Source organism: Polyodon spathula, chromosome 5 (assembly GCF_017654505.1).
Source record: "Polyodon spathula isolate WHYD16114869_AA chromosome 5, ASM1765450v1, whole genome shotgun sequence".
NCBI classification, from domain to species: domain Eukaryota; kingdom Metazoa; phylum Chordata; class Actinopteri; order Acipenseriformes; family Polyodontidae; genus Polyodon; species Polyodon spathula.
In genome coordinates this window covers 33,875,966-33,895,702 of record NC_054538.1, presented here as the reverse complement: position 1 = coordinate 33,895,702, position 19,737 = coordinate 33,875,966, and the positions used below count along the sequence as shown (strand labels likewise).

General features: G+C 38.3%; 1 protein-coding gene and 3 non-coding genes across 4 annotated transcripts; all 4 read right to left on the bottom strand.

Moving 5' to 3' along the window:
* Positions 1-5,323: 5,323 nt before the first annotated feature.
* LOC121315876 (T-complex protein 1 subunit alpha) lies at positions 5,324-14,357 on the bottom strand. Its single transcript, XM_041250432.1, has 12 exons — positions 14,243-14,357; positions 12,696-12,781; positions 10,529-10,657; positions 10,037-10,134; positions 9,596-9,706; positions 8,510-8,691; positions 7,843-7,969; positions 7,257-7,432; positions 6,905-7,028; positions 6,387-6,579; positions 5,830-5,993; positions 5,324-5,701 (listed from the first exon to the last, which is right to left on the bottom strand). The coding sequence occupies exons 1-12, from the start codon at positions 14,313-14,315 to the stop codon at positions 5,488-5,490; spliced, it is 1,677 nt and encodes a 558-aa protein (XP_041106366.1). The 5' UTR covers positions 14,316-14,357; the 3' UTR covers positions 5,324-5,487.
* LOC121316480 lies at positions 9,414-9,552 on the bottom strand. The gene has a single exon (XR_005950398.1). It is a non-coding gene; the product is annotated as a small nucleolar RNA SNORA29 (small nucleolar RNA).
* On the bottom strand, positions 10,262-10,391 carry LOC121316482. Its single transcript, XR_005950400.1, has one exon. It is a non-coding gene; the product is annotated as a small nucleolar RNA SNORA29 (small nucleolar RNA).
* LOC121316481 lies at positions 13,050-13,188 on the bottom strand. Its single transcript, XR_005950399.1, has one exon. It is a non-coding gene; the product is annotated as a small nucleolar RNA SNORA29 (small nucleolar RNA).
* Positions 14,358-19,737: the final 5,380 nt, after the last annotated feature.

The following is a 19,737-nucleotide window of genomic DNA, read 5'->3' as shown; positions in this document are numbered from 1 at the left end:
AACAATTTAGAAGTTCATCTGATTTGTGCTTCAACTCTTTTATATACTTAAGTGCATTGACCACACATTTACTCCTACAAGCACACTGATTTATTTTTGAGGTAAGGCGGTATTTATCATACAGCTTCCACACCTGGGTATGCTGTTTCAGTAATTCTTGAAGCAAGTCTTGAAGCCAAATTCCACCCCCAGAAAAATAATTAATGCAAGAAAACCTTTAGAATTGACCTACTACCTCTGGAAAATCTGCAGAGCAGTGAGTATAAATATTTGTCTTTTAATATGAGGGCACAAGTTCATTTTTCCGGTTGTAAGCACACATAATTAGGCTTGTGATGTTCAATATCTACTGAATTTATGAAGAGACAATTCATGCAAGTAGCACTGAAATCCATCTTTAAGTAATATGAAGTACATCATGTTAAGTCATATTAGTACAGTAGACTTGTGAATTACATCTCCTGTGTATTCTATTGTCAATAACACAGTGTATTGCAGGTAATTTGTGTACCTGATATTTGCATGCATTTGTGAAGCACATTTCTTATGAAAATGTACATGTTACTTATAATTTCATATTCTGGTTAAACTGTTAGGCACATAGGATATGCAATCAACAGGAATCCACTACATGTGCATTTTCATAAAAAATGTGCAGGCATTTGCAAGTATCAAGTATGTAATTAATTGGATTACACGGTACTAGTTTAATTCTTAAACCGCAAAAAGTACCTAATATCTTGGCACACCATGGCTAAGTTGTAAAATTGTTGTCTTCATTTTCCTGAATGTATTGTAGCGATCTTAGTTAACGCAGGCAGGTGCATCACACAGCCGGCTCTTTTGTACAGCGGTATTGGTGCTCCGTCTGTGTGATGCACCTGCCTGCGTTAACCAAGCTCTCTACATTGGTATTAGTAGTGGGATGCAGGTACCCCGTCACACACGCCTGGTGAGCAAGTCCAGAGCGGACTTGAGGCTTGACAGAGATAAGCCCGATATACGCTCCTTGCAAAAGAGCCAGCTGTTTTGTACAGTGGTATCGGCCCTATACTTTGATGGGAGAGGTCCCGGGTTCATGGCCACCCTTCGCCCTGTGTGATGCGCCTGCCTGCGTTAACCGGGATCGCTACATATTCACCCCACCTGTACCCCTCAGACAAATTCAATGCAAAAGTGTCTGTGGCTTAGGAGCCCCAATACTTGCTGTGCATAAAGAGATCCAAAGTCTGGAGAAATGATAGTGGCTGCGTTCTAGTAACTCCTAAAAAGCCTGCGTCGCATGCAGGAGTCTGCCTCTGACGTCACCATCTGCGTAAACAGAGTTAGGACAGCTTTGGGAGGTTTCCCAGGCAGCAGCAGAGCAGACTGAGCAAAAATGTGACATCAGCTTAGTTGTCTTTTCTGAATTTTGATAGCAGATGATATATATAAGCAATTGAAGTTCCTTTCATGATCCCGGAGTGTTACAATGACACTGACAGACCAAATAAGGCACACAGGCCAACAAAAGAAAATGTTAGGTTACCTACCGTAACCCTGGTTCTCTGAAAGAGAAGACGACCACCACCAGATCTACCACACTGATACGGTAGAACCTGGCAAAAGTATGCGGCGTAGCCCAGCTAGCTGCAGTACAAATATTAGACATCGAGGCACCCTTGAAAAGGGCCCAAGATGTAGCCAACGCTCTAGTGGAGTGTGCGGCTACCCTACCGGAGGGGGCAAGCCAGCACCATCATACACAGTCGAGACAATCCAGTGTGACAGATGTTGCTTAGAGAGGAGCTATCCTAGGGTACGTGTCCCATGACAGACAAAGACCTGGTCAGATTGATGCAGAGCTCTTGTCCTATGCACGTAGCATCTCAATGGCCGCCCTGGGCAGAGGAAATTTAAACGCTCATCCTCCGTAGAAGCAAATGGAGGGGGATTAAAAGACTCCAGTCCCAAAGATTGATTGATGTGGAAGGCTGTAATCACCTTTGTACAGACAGCGCCTGCAGCTCACTGATCCGCTTACTGGAGGTGATAGCCAAGAGGAAGGCTGTCTTCATAGACAGATACTTCAGCTCTATGGAGTGTAAGGGCTCAAAATGGGGCCTTCGTGAGTGCCTCTAGTACAATATTAAGGCTCCATTCGGGGAGTACAGTCCTCCTAGGAAGGCATAATTGCCGTGCGCCTTTAAGGAAATGGGTAGCCAAAAACTGCGCACCCGGAGACAGAATCTACGGGGGTATGGCAAGCAGAGATAGCCACTAAATACACCTTCAAGGTGGAAGGCAATCTTACAGCACCGAGCAGTTCTTGTAGAAACTGCAAAATGACTGACATAGGACAAGTAATGGGGTCATGGTTCCCAGCCAGACACCAAGTTTGAAAATACTTAAACTTACAGGTATATAGTGACCTAGTGGGGTGTGCTCTAGCTCTCTGTATCCTTTCCACAACTGCGTTTGATAGCCCTAAGGCTAGCCAGCGGTCTCTTTCAGGGGACGGACCCATAACTGGAACCTACCCGGTTCCGGGTGCCAAAGAGAGCCTTTCGCCTGACTGAGGAGATCCAAATGAAGTGGAATCTCCCAGGGCTGGCCATGCAACAGCTGGCACAAGGTCGAAAACCATAGTCTCCTGGGCCACTTGGGAGCAACTAGGAGAACTCACGTCTTCTCCAACCTGACTTTTTCGAGAAAAGCCAGGAGCAGCGATATAGATGGGAAAGCATATAAAATCGCTTTGGGCCATTCATGCCCTAGGGCGTCTACGCCGAGTTGACCCAGGTTGGTAGCATAGGTCGTCGCCACTTGGCGGTTCAGTACTACTCCCATCATGCATCCCGTAATTCCATTGCTTGATTCTTACAAGCAGATTATTTTACATTGGTTGGTATAGGAATGACTTCTTCTCAGTGTTTTTGATCACTATATGTGGTTGATTCTTATATCAGTGATTCTTATAAACAGACTGCATTGTACAAAGAAATAAAGAGTTGTATAACCTATAATGGTGGCCATGAATATTACACTTAATGTTGCACCTTTGTGCCTTTTTCAATATTTTTTTTTTTTTTCCTAAATATGACTGAACTGGTGCCTAGAAGATAAAACACTAGGGAACTTTTATATGGTGCTATGAGTTATACATACAGAAGTAAATCCGGACTGCCAGGCAGAGATCCACTAAATGACCAGCAGCAATTTTTTGGATTTTTTTTTTTCATGTTTTATCACCTGAATCTGTTCTGATGCTTGTTTCCTGCACACCAGGCCAGCGTCTCAGATGGCATCCCATACCCTGTACCTGCATGGAGCTGTCAGATGGTCTGTGGCTCTGGCTTGAAAGCTGTTAACATTGGAGCCCAGTCAATCCTGAAAGGAGAGTCTAGTTTTGTTGTTGCAGGAGGAATGGAAGGCATTGTAGGGTAAGGAGAGCTGGCTTGTGTCTGGGTCTCTGGAGTTATAATTTGCAATCAATTGCACGTACATGTAAACATGGTTTACCTTTTGATATTTTTTTTTTGTGCCCTGTTTTGATTGTTTCCCTGTAAGTGATATTTGTGCTTAACAATGTGCGTATTTCTAAAGGTATTTTGGGGTATTATCCTTCAAACACCTCAAAGTTTTTACACATCTCAGTATTAGATTAGGATTGAGTTGGAGGAAAGTGAAAGAATATCCTCCCTGTCTGGAGCTAAAGATCAATCATGCTTTTCATGAAGCTTTGGTATATAAAATAATAATAATAATTTACCCCCCTCCCCATTAACTCAGAGAAGAGATTATAACTTTAAAATGTCTTCAATCTTGCAGACACCTCATGCAGTACAGGTACAAGCTGGAATTAAAATGGGAGATGCTTCCCTTCTTGACACTTATTTCAGATGGCCTGAGCGATGCATTCCACAACTATAGCAGGTAATATATATATATATATTAAGGTAATGTAAGGTATATATATATATATATTCTTTAAGAGTTTTAGTGGGGTTATTCTTGGCTCACTCTGATAAGGCCGTCTCGATAGCGTCTCGCTTTGTTTCAATTTGACAAATTTGTCAACACTACTCTGTTCTAAAGATCGCTCATTTGCAGTACAATTATTCAGAGAAAGTGGACTTAACTAAACATACTACAGTGTTTCCATTGTCTGGAGAATTAAAAAAATCTAGATAGAAAATGTAATTCTAAATACTGAAATGTATTATTTTCTTAATAAGTCGGCAAAATTCAGTGCTCACCCGACATTTTAACACCCCCACCTCTGCTCACGGATGATTGGACAGCCTTCAAATCTTTCACTTTCCCATTGGCTACTGACTAACTTTCAATTTTCATGCAGAATACCGTGAACGGCCTCTGCTTGCGTTAAACTTGGCAGATATTTGACTCTCCTATTGGTTAAATTTACAGTCGGTACCTGCACCTGAAAGACACATCTTTTGTCCCACCCAGCTAACTTATCATTGGGCTATCGCAGAGACAATGCAGATATTCAATTGGTTGATCGTATCGCAGAGCACATACAAGCACAGCATAAGTGAGCAGCGCTGTGAACAGACTGCTGTAACTTTTGTTGGAAAACATTTTTAAAGTTTCTTTATTTTCCCACCCTACGACCCACCAGAAATGAGTTCACAATCCATAATTTAAAAACAGCTGCCTCGGGCACGACTTTGAGGACCACTGGTTTAAATGAACGTTGAATCTTGAAATTGATTACATTTCTTTCCTTTGTTATACCACTTGTTCATTGTAAACTGACCGAAACAATGTACTTGATAGATTTCAAGGAAATTCACTAGGCTTTAATATGTGAGGTAATTTACTTGACAGACCAATTACAGAACTCAAATCTTTATTTTTAAATGTTTATGCAATGTCATAGTTTGCATAAAGGATGAGAATTGACATATCACATATCTATCTACCAGTATTTTAAAGTGAATCTTTTCTTTCCTGCAGGTTAATATCCATGGTGGAGCAATAGCCCTTGGTCATCCTTTAGAAATGTCTAGTTGTCATATCCTGGTTACACTTCTGCAAGCACTGGAATGAACAGGGGGAAAAGCAAGTCCTTTGTATAGGTGGCGGCATGGGAATTGCACTCTGTGTAGGAAGGCTATGAAAGGAACTGTCGAAGGAAATAAAATACAGGTTTGGGAACGTATTTAAAGATTGTGGAGGTAGACCTTGTGGTAGTCCTTTGTCATTCCTAAAAATCACCATCTTTCTGAATTTTAACTACCAAATGCTAAGAAAAATCATGACCAATGAAGATTGATAGATGTGATACCAAACTGTACGGAAATAAAGATTAAACAAGTTAATGTTTTGTGTTTTTATTTGACTGTCCAATATTCTACTTTTCAGACACATAAAGCACCTGATCAAGTAAAAGTTTGAGAAATATCAAATGAACTACAAACACATGGTAACATTTGTATAAATTATAGTACTAACAGTTGACTAGCCTAGTGTTGGTACACCTCAGCCTGCAAGCGACCCACTCTGAACTGCTTCCTGGTAAGACTTTCCATCATCCTTTTGTTCTGGGAACAGCTTGATGAGGTCATCGATTCTCAGAATAGTAATTGCAGCCTCTGTTGCAAACTTGAGACTTTTGGTTTTCACCATAGTTGGTTCATAGACACCAGCTTGCTTGTTGTCTCTGGGTTTTCCATTGACCAAGTCCAGACCAATCCTGTTTTTATAAAATGAAGAAAAAAAAAAAAGTAGAGATTATAGTGAGCTCATATTCTGTATTTGCATAATGTGAACAACAAATTGCATGCAATACAACTTATTTTTTTTTTCTTTTTTGGGACTCACCATTTCAGATTTTTACGTTCTGGGTTGACCTGGGCTTCATTGTGGAAAGCACGCAACTTGGCAACTAGATCTGTCGAATCCTGAGCAGCATTAACTGCCAATGTCTTGGGAATAACCAACAGAGACCTGGCAAATTCAGCTATTGCCAGCTGCTCACGGGAACCCTATAACAAACCACAAACAGACGAAACTTATTCCTACCATCAAGTAGGCAGAGAAAAGTACATTGTCATGTCCTTTATTCATAATACAAATAATTATTTGGTATGCAAACATGTTTTTCTTCCCCAGTAATTAAATCAAGGGTTACAACTGGCTTTTACGTTCTGCCCATAAAGAAGCTATTGTTTTGCTGAACTGATGCAGGAATTGTTTTTAGGGACATTTTAGTACAAAACTTAGTTCTCAGGTTATAAAAATCAAAACTACAAGGCAACTACTAGATTTTACATGGATTACTTTCTAGAGGATCTCTGCTTAATAGTAGTTCAAGCTCTTGCCACACTAAATAAGAATATGCAATTACTAAAGTTTAAATTTTTTTAATTTTTTTTTACCATGCTAGTCGCATAGTTCTCAAGGTAGATTGAGAGGGCGGCTTCCACTGCACCACCCCCTGGAACTACAGACTTGGACTCTAGCACTCTCTTAACAACACAGAGAGCATCATGCAGAGAGCGCTCCATTTCATCACACATGAAGTCATTGGCGCCACGCAGGATAATGGAGGCAGATGTACGAGCCTTGGTGCTGAAATGGTTCAAAGTAAAAAATGTTTAATTGATATTCAAGTTGAAAGAAAGCTTTGCAGAAACACCAATTATAAAATTGTCAAGGATGTTCAACACCCGATTAAACAAATCAGTCTTATGAAGTGAAAAAAACATTTACACTGTATCAAACATGTGCAAGTGCTTAAATTAAAAATTAACCCAGCCATGCAGCAACAAAAATGGGAAAAATACATGTTTGCACAGATTACTTATGAGTTTTCTTTTTTCAGATTAAATTAAACATTTGTGTTCAAGTTGTCTACTTTTTGTTTTAAAAGGAACATTGCAACAGAAAGGCTTACTTCTTGATAAGTATGAGTTCATCATCACATATTCTTTCCTGAACAACCTCCTCAGCTTGTCCCAATAATGTTGCTTCAAAACTCTCCTCTGCCTCGAGGTTACACAGTGTAGAGCATATGGTGGCTGCAGATCAAGAAAAAAAAGAAACAAAGTTGGAACAAATGTACTTTACTACTATACAAACCCTATCACAATAGCAAACTCATACAACTGCAATCAAATAGGCAGAGACTAAGCCACTAAAGAAACAGACACCAAAGATTTAAATAACATGCATCTTTAGCTATATAATTTGGGGGGGGGGGGACAACGACATGAGACAAAGGGAAAAACAGATGTCCATGATCTTACCTCCGGATGCTTTAGCAATGCGCTTCAGGTCCCTCTTCGCAACTCTTCGCACAGCCATGGCCCCTGCATCGACAAAGTACTTAAGGCACATGTCATCGATGCCACCAGTGGTCAGGATAACATTGGCACCAGTGGACAGAATCTTTTGTACTCTCTCCTTTGTAATATCAGACTCTCTACAATTGAAGGAAGCACATTTTATTACTATTCACACAGAAGATGCAATTTTTAATTAGTCCAATATAGTAATTAACTTCAGATTACACTCATTTGAGAAATACTGTCCAGCCCAAAGTACATATAAAAACATTTAAAGTTTGTTTTTCGTTAAGACTCCAGGCCAAGCATGCTGTATCCCATGCGTATAACCGCTCACGCTACTGGAATCAGCATGGCAGCAAAAAAATGGGAACTCAAAACAACTTAAACAGAATGTGCTCATTTAATAATGGAATATTGAAAAATAGGCAAATACACAAAGTGCATGACAAACACCCCCCCACCCCAAAAAAAGTTGTCCTACTTTACATCAAACATCTTTACAACTCCCAGTAATTAAATCAGACATAGCGCCTCACTAGCATACCTTTGTCTGATCTGGTCCAGTTTTTCTGGGTCACTGATAACTACTTGGACACCTAGCTTCATTTTAGTCTTCTGCAGGCTGAAATCCAAGCAGGCAATCTTTGCGTTGGCTACACGCTTGACCATTTCTAAAAGTCAAAGCAAAGTAAGGAGGTGTCTGTTAGCTCCTAAACTTTGCTATGGTTTTATAACTTTTACATGCAATTCTAAATATAAAAAATAATACTTAAAAGGGTATGTTAGTTTTAGTAATATTATCACTGGTTTCCTTGTTATGACCTAAAAACTCATCACTATAAAGTGAATAGTTATCTAAGTTACCCTATATTGCTGATTTCACAGACCTGGATTACCACTAGTCTTGGGCTACTTCACCTAAACTTACATTAGCTTGTCCATGATTAGTGTTTAACAGAGTCTGTGAAAAGTGTTAAAAGGGTTTAAATCTAAATTCCTTTAAGACTTAACTATATATCCAGCCTGAAAACTAGTTCTACAGCAACCTCACAGTGCTGGAAACATTTTAGAGTTCAAACTGAGCATATTTTATCCCATGCGTATAACTGCATACACTACCATAAAAGCATAGCAGCAAAAAAAATGGGAAGATTTTAAACAAAGGTTAAATTTTAAATTTTAAAAAAATTAAATGGTAATTATGAACCCACCTTGTGAGCCAACAGTGCAATTAACTGCATATCCATTTACAAGGAAACTCTCTTTCTGGCTGCGTCCATGTGCTTTCAACACATTGACAGAGTTGATTGGGTAGCGAGCCAGTCCCTTTCCATCTGTGAATTTAACCGCAAGTGCAGCATCGACCACCATATTGGCAAAAAAGTCAGCATCGCTGGGCAAAGTATGTTAAAGTTTATATCAGCACTTAACTGCATAAGCAAGAGAAGCAACAAAGAACTGGCTGTACCTTAGACAAAATAGTGAAATACAGCAATATGTTAAAAGCTGGCTAATACCCACAAAACCTCTTAAAACTGGCTTACTCTAAAATTTACAACATATTGCATTTTATTTTTAAGAATTAAAATATATCCACTGTCTCCAAGTATTTGTCCTGTTCTGTTCTGTTTTTTTATTTTTAGGATAGGCAAGATAATCTCACATATTCATTTAACCCATTGGTCTGTTACATTACAGTCAACAGATGTATTTTAATTTAGTAACCAATTATTTATTTATCCCCCCCAAAATTTGGAATGTCCAATTATGTTTTTTCTCCTCACCGCAGTGAGTCCCCACACAGTACAGACGTACTGAGGGCGTGCGAGCATCCTCCGATCTCACAAGCCTAAAACCAAAATTGCTTTTATGCAGAGCAGAGGTGGGCGGGCTACCGATCCTGGGGAACAGCCCAGCTTTTTAGTCACTCTGAATGTGCTTGGTGCCTGGCCAGTAGGGTTCGCTGTTGCGTGGTGAGGGAAGAGTCCCAGCTGGTTTCCCCATCCCCTACCCCAGGAGTGTCAGAGCCAATGCGATGCCCCCTTCGAAGTCCCCCCAGCAAAGTTCAGCCTCTTTGCACAGCCCGGACACGAACCCCAGGCAACAGAACTTAAATACTCAATGTGCTGTCATTTCATATAGGAAAGCTGGGTAAAACTACCGGCCTCTCCTTCAGACAATGACAGAGTTTATCTATCCCATTAGCATAGCCACTCATTCTTTTGGACTAAATGAATGGTACTAAAATGGGAAAATGCATTTCTCTTTTTCTGTTACAAAATGATACAAAAGGATACCAGCCAATGATTTTGGAGGACATAGAGGTTTTAGCTGCATTGATGAGGCACTCTCTTCCCAGTTCATCTGTGTTAATGGTCATGTTTTCATTGATGTATCGTACCGCTTCTCTGTAAACACAAGAGTACATAGCACTCTAAACATGCTCAAGAAATCCACATGAATTTTTTTTTCCTTTTGCTTTCTACTCAAGCAATTTTGTTTTAGTTAAAGGACTCCAGGCCGAGCATGCTGTATCCCACGTATATAACTTGCTCATGATACTGGAACCAAAAAATAGGAACAACAGTTTAATTACCTATTAATGCAGAGAATTGCTGTATAATTCATGCAGTAGAATGTCTCAAACCTCAAGATATAAAAACTTAGTGTAAATGTATACTTTAATATGCTATAATTTAAATATATTCTGGATCAAAGTATTTAAGACTTAAACTTACTTGCATGCAAGACGATATCCACCAATTACAGAAGTGGGATGAATTTTTTGTTTTACAAGTTCGTCTGCACTCTTTAACAACTCAGCAGCAATGATCACCTGTACAAAAAAGATTTTTTTTTAAATAACTGTACAATAAAAAGAAAACCTATCAAGAAGTTATGGTCATTAATATGATTTAGCACCAATTTTGCATTGCAGTCTCCCACTCAAGGGAACCTTTAACTGGTTAACGTCCCATCACTTCATATAGGAAAGCTGGGTCACTGCCTCTTCAGACAATGACAAGTTACTCTCACCCATTAGCAAAGCCACTAATTTTTGGTGGACTGAATGAATGGTACCAAAATGGGATGCTACAATTAATTTTATAGATTAAGGGTGGACATTTTAAACAACACTGAGTACTTAAGCACTACCCATTTTTTAATGACTTATATCCCTCTATCAATCTACCCACACATCCAATGAGAGTTCCCATGAGTGAACTCACCACTGAAGTGGTTCCATCTCCCACTTCCTTATCCTGTAGATCAGCCAACTCACAAAGCACCTTGGCAGCAGGGTGCTCAACCTCCAGGAGCTTCAGAATAGTTGCTCCATCATTAGTAATGGTTACATCCTAAAAAAAATAAAAAAATAAAATAAAAATTGACCCCTTTAATTTACACACGTGTATCCAGATCTATTCCAGGTCGTCAGTGTCCAAGTTGGGAAACACCAGGGATGCAGCCTGGTCAGGCTGTAATGTTAAAAGGGAAAAAACTTTTTACAATTTTTTTTTTTTTTTTTCAAAAAAGACGTAAAGCACAGGTCGTTTTTTCTCCGGAAAAAGCAGAGAAAACCTTTCAATGACCAGGTGAGTGATAGGAGCTAACTGAAACCCGGGAAAAAGAAAAAAATCGTATCTTGGCTGGATATGCAGTACTGATGTCCTTTTGCCATGCAGTGCGTTTTAAACCTGTTTTACTCTGAAAAAAATTTTTTTAAACCGTACATGTAAAATAAACTGGACCTGACGCACCTAACAAGCACTGAATAAATGGACCGCTAAGGGTTAAGACATCAAGATTGACATATGTTTACAGTGTTCTCACCAGAAATTTCACAGCGTGGTGGTGGGAGGAGCAGGGGCAGGAGTGGGGACAGGCCAGGTGGGAAAGAAACGGAGATCCTCGCAACCCCCTGCAGGCGAGCCAGGACAAGTCATGACATGCTTACACTTGGTGGAAGCAGTTGTCAGGATAATACTGTATATCTATGGTTGTAAGTAGGTAGATGCAGAGTCTGCGTCCTAGGTTGACATACTCCTTACCTAGCATGTACACCACTCCACTGAGGGGAAGCTAAATTTTTGCCATAATGTTATCGTTGGTCCAACTGAGAAACCCGTTTTTTACCTTTCAAAACATTAAAATGGCCTACGGTTATGTGGATATAATTAGTGCTGTTTTTATTCTTTTTAAAAATAGCATAAATATTAGGTTTTCTAAAAAAAAATTTACCCAATCGTAGCCTACTGCATAGTCGTAATTTCTGCATGCGAGTTTCATTATGTTAGTATTTTATATTATTAGGTTACTTATTGATTACTAAAAAAAAAGCTATACTAATATCATGCATTCTCGCATTTCAAATATTCTAAAAAACGTTACCGTGATCATGCGATTGTGGAGTTTTGCTTTTTTTGTCGTTATTCCGATATATATGGTTGTTGCTGATATATATGGTTGTTGCTGATATATATGGTTAAGACTTAACTTACACTTGATCATACATGTGCCTGCAAGAATAAGTGGAAAACCTGTTTGTCACTGTTGTTCCAAAATTAAGGAATATACAAACAATATTTTCCACTTATCCCAAGTAAAACTGGACATGTACTGTGTCCCACACTATTTTAAAACTTATACTATATGAAAATCTATCTATGGCAAACTTAAGTCATACACAAGGATTATTGTAAAATTGTGGAACTAGACCTTGAAATAAAAGGTTGAATATCTCAAAGCTGTTTGGAATACACATTACTGTTCTTCGTATGAACAACTTATTTATATAACCCAGCTTGTTATGCTACCTTCCCGCTAGCCGCTCACCACAACTGAAATGTTTTCCCTTGGGCTCAACTATTTTCCAAAGTTCGCCACGGTGGCAAAGGCTTTGAAAAATGTACTTGTGCAAGACTGCCAGCACATTCAACGTGTGCTGTTTAGTTTGATTTCACTTTGCCAAATGAAAGCTCTTGAGCTTGATCACGTAACATATGCATGCCACAAATGGGATGACAGAGGCTCTAACTGAAACAATCAGCAGACAAAGCTGCTTGTAAAAAAAAAAAAAAAAAAGACACCACATGGCATCCAAATTGGGGAAAAAAAAAAGCATTATAAAACATATTTGTTCAGACCAATTACCAGAATCATGTTTCAAAAGATGCAGCCCAAGGAATATCAGTCACCCATGTACACAATTAAACATGACTGATACTAGTCATAGGGAGGTGAAGCAGTCATGGTTTCAAATATACCCTCTGGTCACAAAAGAACACTTTCACAGAAGGCAAACCAGCAACATGCAGCTTCAAGATCACAACTAATTCACCCCCCCCCCCCCCAGACTGGTTGTAGTGTAGTGTTGTGACAGAACAAAATACTTACACCAATATCATCCACCAACATTTTATCCAGACCAACAGGACCAAGGGAACTCTTCACAATGTTGGCGATGGAGGATGCTGCCATAACTATAAAAGAAAACAATGTTTCTTTAACTGTCCTTGTGAATTACAAAAGCTTTTTAAACTGGATTCAAAATAAGCTGCCCTGAAAATGAGCTTCTAAGCAAGCATGCATGTTTTCCCATCTGTAGTTCAAATATCTTCCAAATTATACGACCCAGGACAAAAAGATATATATTAGCCAATATTAAGATATGCAATATATGCAGTCCAAAATCAATGGGGTTCATCAGTCAAACAATACAATTGAAATGAAAGATATTATACATAAGGTCTTTAAGTGTTTTGCCATTTCATGTAGGAAAGCTGGGTTATGTTGCCAAGCTCTCCTTCAGACAATGACAAGATTGCTCTCTCCCATTAGCATAGCCACTCACCCTGGTGAACTGAAGGAATGGTACTAAAATGGGAGTTTACCTAACAGACACCATTATTAACTGGAGTTCTGGTAATATTCTGGCAAGCCAATACAATTAATACTGTCACAATTATTTAAGTACTTAAGACAACTGTTTACTACTTGTTAAACAATAACGTGCTTTCATAGCAACCACAGCTGAAACTGTCTGGCAACACATACGTACAGTAGAGAAAGTGGACCTCAGCGGTAATCAATGTCGCCATGCAAATGTCAACATTTTAGTGGAGCCGAACTAGTTAAACTGGTATCGATTCCTTTGTCGTGATATATAAAAAAAATTGCTACTTGTCTGCATTTCAGTTATTGTTGAATACATTTACAATGTAGATTTTCAAATACTGAAAAAAATGGGCGAGGCAAATCTGTCTTTTGTACCCATAAAAGGCATTACATTGACATGATCACTTACGGCACTGCTGCACCAATGTATAAGTTAATTCTACAAATCCACACATAAAACAATCGAATCACTCTGTTATATTTTAATATTTCAGAATTTAGCGATATTATAGCGAGGCGCAACACTGTTAGCAGTGTATTAATACAACAGTGTAAGGTTATATTAACGGGATTGTTTTCAATATTTTAACTATCTTTAAAAACACCACAAGCGGCAAAGGTCTCAGTGGAATAGGACACAATAAAATATTACAAACGTTCATAATTTCAGGCAGGCGGGCTTGTCATTAAACCGTTACGGATTACGCCTGGCAAATCGAAGTGCACACAAAGGGAACCAGAGAGAGAAGCCACGACAAATAACGGTTGTCAAACCAAGGGAAAGCAACAGCACCCGAAGAAATCGGCATATTAATTCGACATAATCTATTATTATTATTATTATTATTATTATTATTATATCAAATATTTCAGTCCAGGCTATTTTCTACAGTAACACGTGTAGTAGATAGCGGGCATGTCTGATGCTTAGCCTGCATGACTCAGACCAAACTAGTCACAACCTCCTTTCCAAAACACAAAGCGGCTCACAGATTATGGGTAACAATATAAACGATACGATACCGTTAACAGATGTGTTTTCTTACCATTCTGAGTGCGGACAGACTCGCCAGTGGTTCTCTGGCCGAGCACATTTAGAGGCCCTTCCACAAGCGACATCTTCTCCCCCTGCAGTCAGAGACACAGAATTAGTGTCCCGGGGCACGCTGGGTAACCGCTGCTCTCTCGCATTGCATTCTGGGAAGGGACGTGCACTTTCTGGAAGATTCTATGAATCGGGGGAGTTGAGGAGAAAGTACTGATTCAAACAAAAACGGCAATGGTGTATTAATGCGCCAGACTGATGTAAACAATGTTAAATACAGTAGGGCTAGTTTTTTCATGCCCAAAGTACTGCTGTATGAGACGCAGTTTTAGACAAAATAAAGTAAAATACGCCGAAGACAGATACCAGGTTACCACGGGTTGCACCAGCTGTGATAGTTATATAACGCAAGACTAGTTGTTTCTTAACATTTACTCATATCTTCAGGGACATGAGTTGTAAGCTGTTTGTAGAATCAAAATACAAGAGGACAACTTTTGCAGCGTGAGCTTCTCTTTAAAGATGATTTTGTTCATAGTTTTTGTCATCGGCAAGTCCTGCGCATGCGGCTTAATGGAGTATGCCCTAGAACAGAGCTTCTAAAACTCGGCCTTGGGAACCCCCTGTGCCTGCTGGTTTCCATTCCAACCACGCTCTCAATTGCTTAACTATACGCGTAATTGGGCGGTTAATTTGCTTAATGAAACCTTTTTACTTGTTTTCAGTTCTTTAATAGTTGCATATTTCAAGTTAACTGTAACATTTGATAAGTAACTTGACATGCAAATGTTTAAGAGCTGAAAACAAGTAAAAAGGTCTACTTAAGCAAATTATTAGTTTAATTAAGGGTCTAGTTAAGTAATTGAGAGCTAAATTGGAAAACCAGCAGCCACGGGGGTCCCCAGAACCGTGCAACATAACCTGACCCCGTTCATCGCAGCATAGCATATCCTGTCTTGCTGTAATTGACAGACATTTGTCTGAAACGGCGCCTCATGTCATGCTGCCACTCCTTCTTGAGGGAGAGTACAGGCTACACAGTCACAGGACCATAATTCATTTGCATGCATGTACTGTCAATATGCAAAAATAAATATCACTATCAGTGTTGTTGACAGAAAAGGGAACAGAAGTGTTTTAAATGTCATGTATGCTTGGGTATTGCGTATTGACAACATTTAAAATCAACACTTTAAATCATCTTGTCAATATACACAGTAAATTGGTTAAACTAATTGAGGTGCACATCACATAGTGTAGCAGTAGCATTTGTGTGGCAGTAAACATCAAAATCCCAGACAAAAAACTCACACATATCACAAGTAAATTACACAGTGATATAAATGAAGGGTTTTTTTTGTTTTAGTTTTTTTTGTGGAATGTCCTTGATTCACTAGTCAGTTTATTTATTTATTTATTTATTGGGTAAACTTAAGATTAATCAGCATTCATGAATTAGTTATTTATACAAGTGACAATACCTTTTTTTTTTTTTTTTTTTTTTTAAATACAAGATCACCCTCTAGTGGCAATATAAGCCACATCTATCACTGTCCCATACATGTGTGTCTGTGCCCTTTCTAATTTATATTTGTGGGTTACAATAGAGTGGGTACTGGGAATTAAAAATCTCATTCTGTAGGATGATTGTCTACATAAAGTAGTAGCACTGCAGGATTATACATGCCTAATGTGCTATATATATATATATCACAGTTTTAGGAAAGCAGAGTGGATCCCGATGCTATTCAAGAGCCTGAGCCATCACTTGTTCTAGGACTATTGATTTTAACTTTTCAATCTAAAAACAAAAAGGAACAAATATTTATTTCAATTATGTGAAGTGACTTTTGCCAAACCATAATGCATAATTTATAACATACTATAATGGATTGATTCCTTTCAAGAAATACAAATATCCACATTAAACAGCAGCGCAAGCGCTTTGAATCATACCCCACAAGCTGTTCCTGGCTGTCTAAAAAATTGCTCATAGTAAAGTAAGTTTTGAGAGATCAATCTACTCAAAAAAATGAAAGGAGGATTGTACTACAACCTCTAAATCCAACACAAGTACTTAAATCTGAAATTGATTGATTTACCTTTACAAAAACAACACAGAAAAGACCACTATGAGTTTCTTGATGGTGACAACTGAGGTGCTTTGCCCTTTGAAGGATTATCAGATCTACAGAAATATTTTAAATATATAAATTGAGGTCTTATAAATGGCTTTCCTTTTTATTTCCGTTGATGTTCTTCAAAGTTTACCATTAATAAATTAGGAGGAAAACTACGGTTTACATTATAACTGTGCTTGTTTAACTTCTATACTATGAGTGAATGCATGGAACTATCTATCTAACTCACTCCAAACAAAAATTCACAGTAAAAGAACAACAAGAGCAGTGAAAAGATACCATGCTTCAAAAATGAAAATACATGTATACTATACTGTGTGTGTCTTTCAAAACTACACTTTTGAGACCTGTGTAACTAATAGAATGCAAAATGGCTAAGATTTATGAAATCATTTTGTTAACTAATTACAGTCGTCCCCTGTTTACATTGTATTTGCAAATGACAATTTATACAAGCATAGAATAAAATAAATAAATAATTTTATAGTCACATTTATAGTCACATTTTGCTGAATCAGAACAAAAACCTTACACATGTTGGGTTATATATAAAATAAAGAGCAATCTTTTTTGCTTATGTATACTGGTACGGGTTTGGAACCAGATGCAATTACCCAGAGCCAGTCGGTACTGAGCCGCGGAAACGGGGTGGTGCACGGTGAATGCTGTGCGGAGACGACTTGGGAAGAATATAAGCATGTACCAGTGGTTTGATGTAGGGGCTTATATCTGCCTACTAACTAGTTACCCATGAGTAGCCTTCGCTAAAGGTGATGCTGCTTTCTTTTGCCAGCTGCTCACTAAAGTGGCATAAGACACTGGGGAGATGTAATCCCCGGCTGGACACCAGTCATGGCATCGTTAGTGTAGCTATGGAAGCCTTTAACACAAGCACGTATCTCGTCCTAAAGCAAGAGAGAGTCGCTGTTTTCCAGCGGTGCACAAGGCTGTGGTGGGAAGAAACCAGAACCGGGGGCTAAAAGGTGCAGAAAACATACGAAAGTACGAAAGACACAAAAAGTGTGAGAATATTTACCGAAGAAAGAGGGAGAGCTCAGCTCATTCTCAGGCAAGGCTGAAGAGAAAATGGTGCTGAGCCCTCATGCGCTCAGCATTTTATCCCCTGAGTAACAGGGGCTTCTTGCTTGCGCACAGGGGGCTCTTAGACATATGACTCAGGGAATTCGAGCTGATTACATTTCATACTTAAAAGGAAACTTATGTTTGTATGTTTTTGGAATTTGGGTTTGAGAAAAATCAGTTTCAACTTTAAAGCTGATTATCTACTATTTATGCACATCAACAATACTTTTTTTGTGAATGTTACCTTCAAGTCTAAACTCCACCACACTTGACAGAACTTCTTTGTGTGAACTATTTATAATGCCATAACATTTTCAAAACACATAACAATTATAATTCATTTGAATCCAAGTTTGCCTAATTTGTCAAGATTCAAGTTAGTATTGGTTTTCTATATTTTTTACTTTAAGATGAACCTTGGATGGGAACGCACTTTAGTAGCCAATGCTTTAAAATCAGGGATGGGCAACTTTGGGGTAGAAGTAGGCCATAAAATCCTCTAAAAACATTTGGCGGCCATATATTTGTTTTTAATAGGCTACCTACTGCATAATTAACATGCAGGAGTACCCTCAGAAATGTTTCATGGTATGCAAAACTGAACCAAACGACATCCCATCTCGTGCCGATAACGACTCTGCATCAACATGCTGTAAAGTGGTTCAGCCTATCGGAGTGCTGCATTTTCTTTCCTGAGTTTCATAGCACCTACACTGTCACATTAGAACACTCAAATCAAATTGCTGTTTCCCAATCTAAAAATGAATAAAAATAAAACACAGCACGCTGCCATCGAGACAGAACAGCAACTACAGTGACAGCCAAATAGTCCACAACAACAAAAGCTACAAATACCGCAATACAACTTTAAGTTGATATTTTAAGGTGATTTTTTTTGTTTTGAAAAAACTCACAAATCTGTTATGCGTTCCATTCTAATTCATTGTGTTCACAATCACTACACTAATGTATCATTACTGAACCCCCTAAGCATGGCGTATATTTGTTTGAACACTGTGTGTCAGTCAAGTTTTGTTTAGTTATTAACATTATTTATTATTCTGGTCTTGGTGGTGTTGAACCGTTAGTACAACTTGGCAATCCTGTACAATATTAGGAAATGATTATTCTGTGTACTATTAGACACATGTAATTCTGATACAAATGAGACTTGTATAAACGTTTACTTACCGTGTCTCAATCCTGGAAGAGCAACATTGTAAGTACGATAAGCCAGTATAAAAGCATTCAATGCTGCCAACATGGTTCGGTGCTTCATAGACCACCAAAATGAGAAACTTACATATCGTTCTTTTTAGTGATTGACATACCGTTAGCAATATGACAAAAGTGTAAATTAATGTATATAAAAAAAGTTGACCGGATTACAAATACACCTAAAGCCATATGTTTTTGACTCTAGGTATCTTGGAACCATTTTACACCAATGACCTGTGTTTTCCTGTCTAATGACACATAGGGGGAGACTCGGCTCTGAGAGTTAGAGCCGACACGATTTGTTATATTTTGTTAACGTAGTATAAAACAAATGAGGGTAATTGTAATGTGTCCCAAAACTCTTACGAAAGTGAAATAGTAGTTATTTAATAATAAATTATTAGTAATCATAACAATAATATAACTTAGTGTGTTATTTTAGAATCTTACGTTCAAAAGACGGTGCAAGTTTCTGCCACAAGTATCGTTACTCAGACTTAGTTCAAACAAATAGCTCAATCAAATGTTTTGGAGTAGTATTTTCATTTGCCTAATCATTAAACGAATGTAATGTCACAAAGGAATTGCTTACAGTACATGTAAGGGAACATGTGTATGTTGATTCCTTGTATCAAAATTGTGGAACTGTAACGTTTGCTTTTACCACGTAGTGGTGATTTCAAACTAAAGGATAAACCTAACATATGGGTTAAGTAAAATCAGACCATAAACTTCCCTATTCTGAACATATATTGCAATTTATTAGGCTTCTTTTTTTTCTAAGCAACACAACTTACACATTCAAAAACAAATAATTTCCTTTTGTTGGCAGCAGTTAAACCACAGCTTTTAAGCACAGCAAAAGCAAACAAACTATAAAGCATTACAATATAATAATTTCCCTAGACTTTACATATATCTTTACAAAATAAAGTCTGTACAAAACAAATGTAACAAAAAAAAAGTGCAACATAAATTCCATCTCTTATCCATAGACAAGACTTTTACAACCCCAGCCTGTGGAGAGAAAAAAAAAATCTAACAGCAACATACA

Bases quoted from the DNA above. Each gene is read 5' to 3' on its own strand.
- LOC121315876 (XM_041250432.1), bottom strand. From the start codon at position 14,315: ATGTCGCTTGTGGAAGGGCCTCTAAATGTGCTCGGCCAGAGAACCACT. The intron at 9,707-10,036 runs GTAAGTTTAAGT...TTGTGTTTACAG, and splicing joins GGATATCGTCTTGCATGCAA to AGAAGCGGTACGATACATCA. The intron at 8,692-9,595 runs GTATCCTTTTGT...TACTTTGCCCAG, and splicing joins TCCTCCAAAATCATTGGCTG to CGATGCTGACTTTTTTGCCA.